The sequence below is a fragment of the Egretta garzetta genome, unplaced genomic scaffold (assembly GCF_000687185.1).
Source record: "Egretta garzetta isolate BGI_Z169 unplaced genomic scaffold, ASM68718v1 scaffold32, whole genome shotgun sequence".
Lineage (NCBI taxonomy): Eukaryota > Metazoa > Chordata > Aves > Pelecaniformes > Ardeidae > Egretta > Egretta garzetta.
Genome location: NW_009259035.1, coordinates 1,258,358 through 1,259,476, shown reverse-complemented (window position 1 = coordinate 1,259,476; position 1,119 = coordinate 1,258,358). Strand labels below are relative to the sequence as shown.

Below are 1,119 nucleotides of genomic sequence, written 5' to 3'. Positions count from 1 at the left end.
CCCGCTGGCTTTGGCAGCCTGCAGCGGCTCAAGATGCTGAACCTCTCCTCCAATCTGCTGGGGGAGTTCCCTGCTGCCATCTTGGCCCTGCCCAGTCTGGAGGAGCTCTACCTGAGCCGCAACCAGCTCACCCTGCTGCCCCCTCACCTCTGTCAGCTCCGCCAGCTCCGCACTCTCTGGCTGGACAACAACCGCATCCGCTTCCTGCCTGACTCCATCGTGCTTCTCCACAGCCTGGAGGAGCTGGTCCTGCAAGGCAACCAGATTGCCATCCTGCCTGAGGGCTTCGGGCAGCTCTCCCGCGTCACCCTGTGGAAGATCAAAGACAACCCCCTCATCCAGCCGCCTTACGAGGTGTGCATGAAAGGCATCCCCTACATCGCAGCCTACCAGCAGGAGCTGGCCCACTCCCAGCCTGCCCTCAAACCCCGCCTCAAGCTGGTCCTCATGGGCCTAAAGGATGCAGGAAAGACCCTGCTGAGACGATGCCTCATGGAGGAGGATGGGCAGAGGGAGGACATGGGAAGTCTGGAGGCAGGGAGCACCCAGCCCAGAGGGTTCCCTGGGCAGCAGCAGGACATTGGGAGAGCACCAGTTGGGTGCTGCCCCTTCCCAGAGCCTCAGGATGCTTCCTCGGCGCGGGTACCTGCCACGCAGCAGCTGGAACATCTCCCTGTTGAGCGGCAGGACATCCCTTCTCACGTGCCCTATCACCGAGTAAAAGGGGAGACACCATGCCCTGCACCACGGCTACCACTGGATACTTCCCAAGTACCATCAGGACTGGGTCTGTCAGGAGGCAGCAAGGGCATTGAGGTGATGGACTGGACAGCAGATGCAGAGCGGGGCCTGACCTTCATTGTGTATGAGCTGGCGGGGGACCCAAGCTATGATGTGATCCAGTCTTTCTTCCTCTCTCCCGGAGCCCTGTACGTGCTGGTGGTGAATTTGAGTGCCTACGTCCCTCAGCACTTCTACCCCTCTGTGGGCTATTTCTTGCACTGGCTCAGTTCCAAGGTGCCCCATGCAGTGGTTTGCATGGTGGGAACCCATGCTGACCTCTGTGCGGAGCGGGAGTTGGAAGAGAAGTGCCTGGACATCCATCACCAGATCGCTCAG

General features: G+C 60.6%; 1 protein-coding gene across 1 annotated transcript in view; it reads left to right on the top strand.

Annotated features, from left to right (window-relative positions):
- The first annotated feature begins 33 nt into the window (after window positions 1-33).
- MFHAS1 (malignant fibrous histiocytoma amplified sequence 1) overlaps window positions 34-1,119 on the top strand; it is a 2,732-nt gene continuing 1,646 nt past the window's right edge. The window contains exon 1 of the mRNA XM_009634856.1: window positions 34-1,041. Within this exon, the coding sequence (XP_009633151.1) occupies window positions 34-1,041 (1,008 nt within the window). The remainder of the gene's footprint in view (window positions 1,042-1,119) is intronic.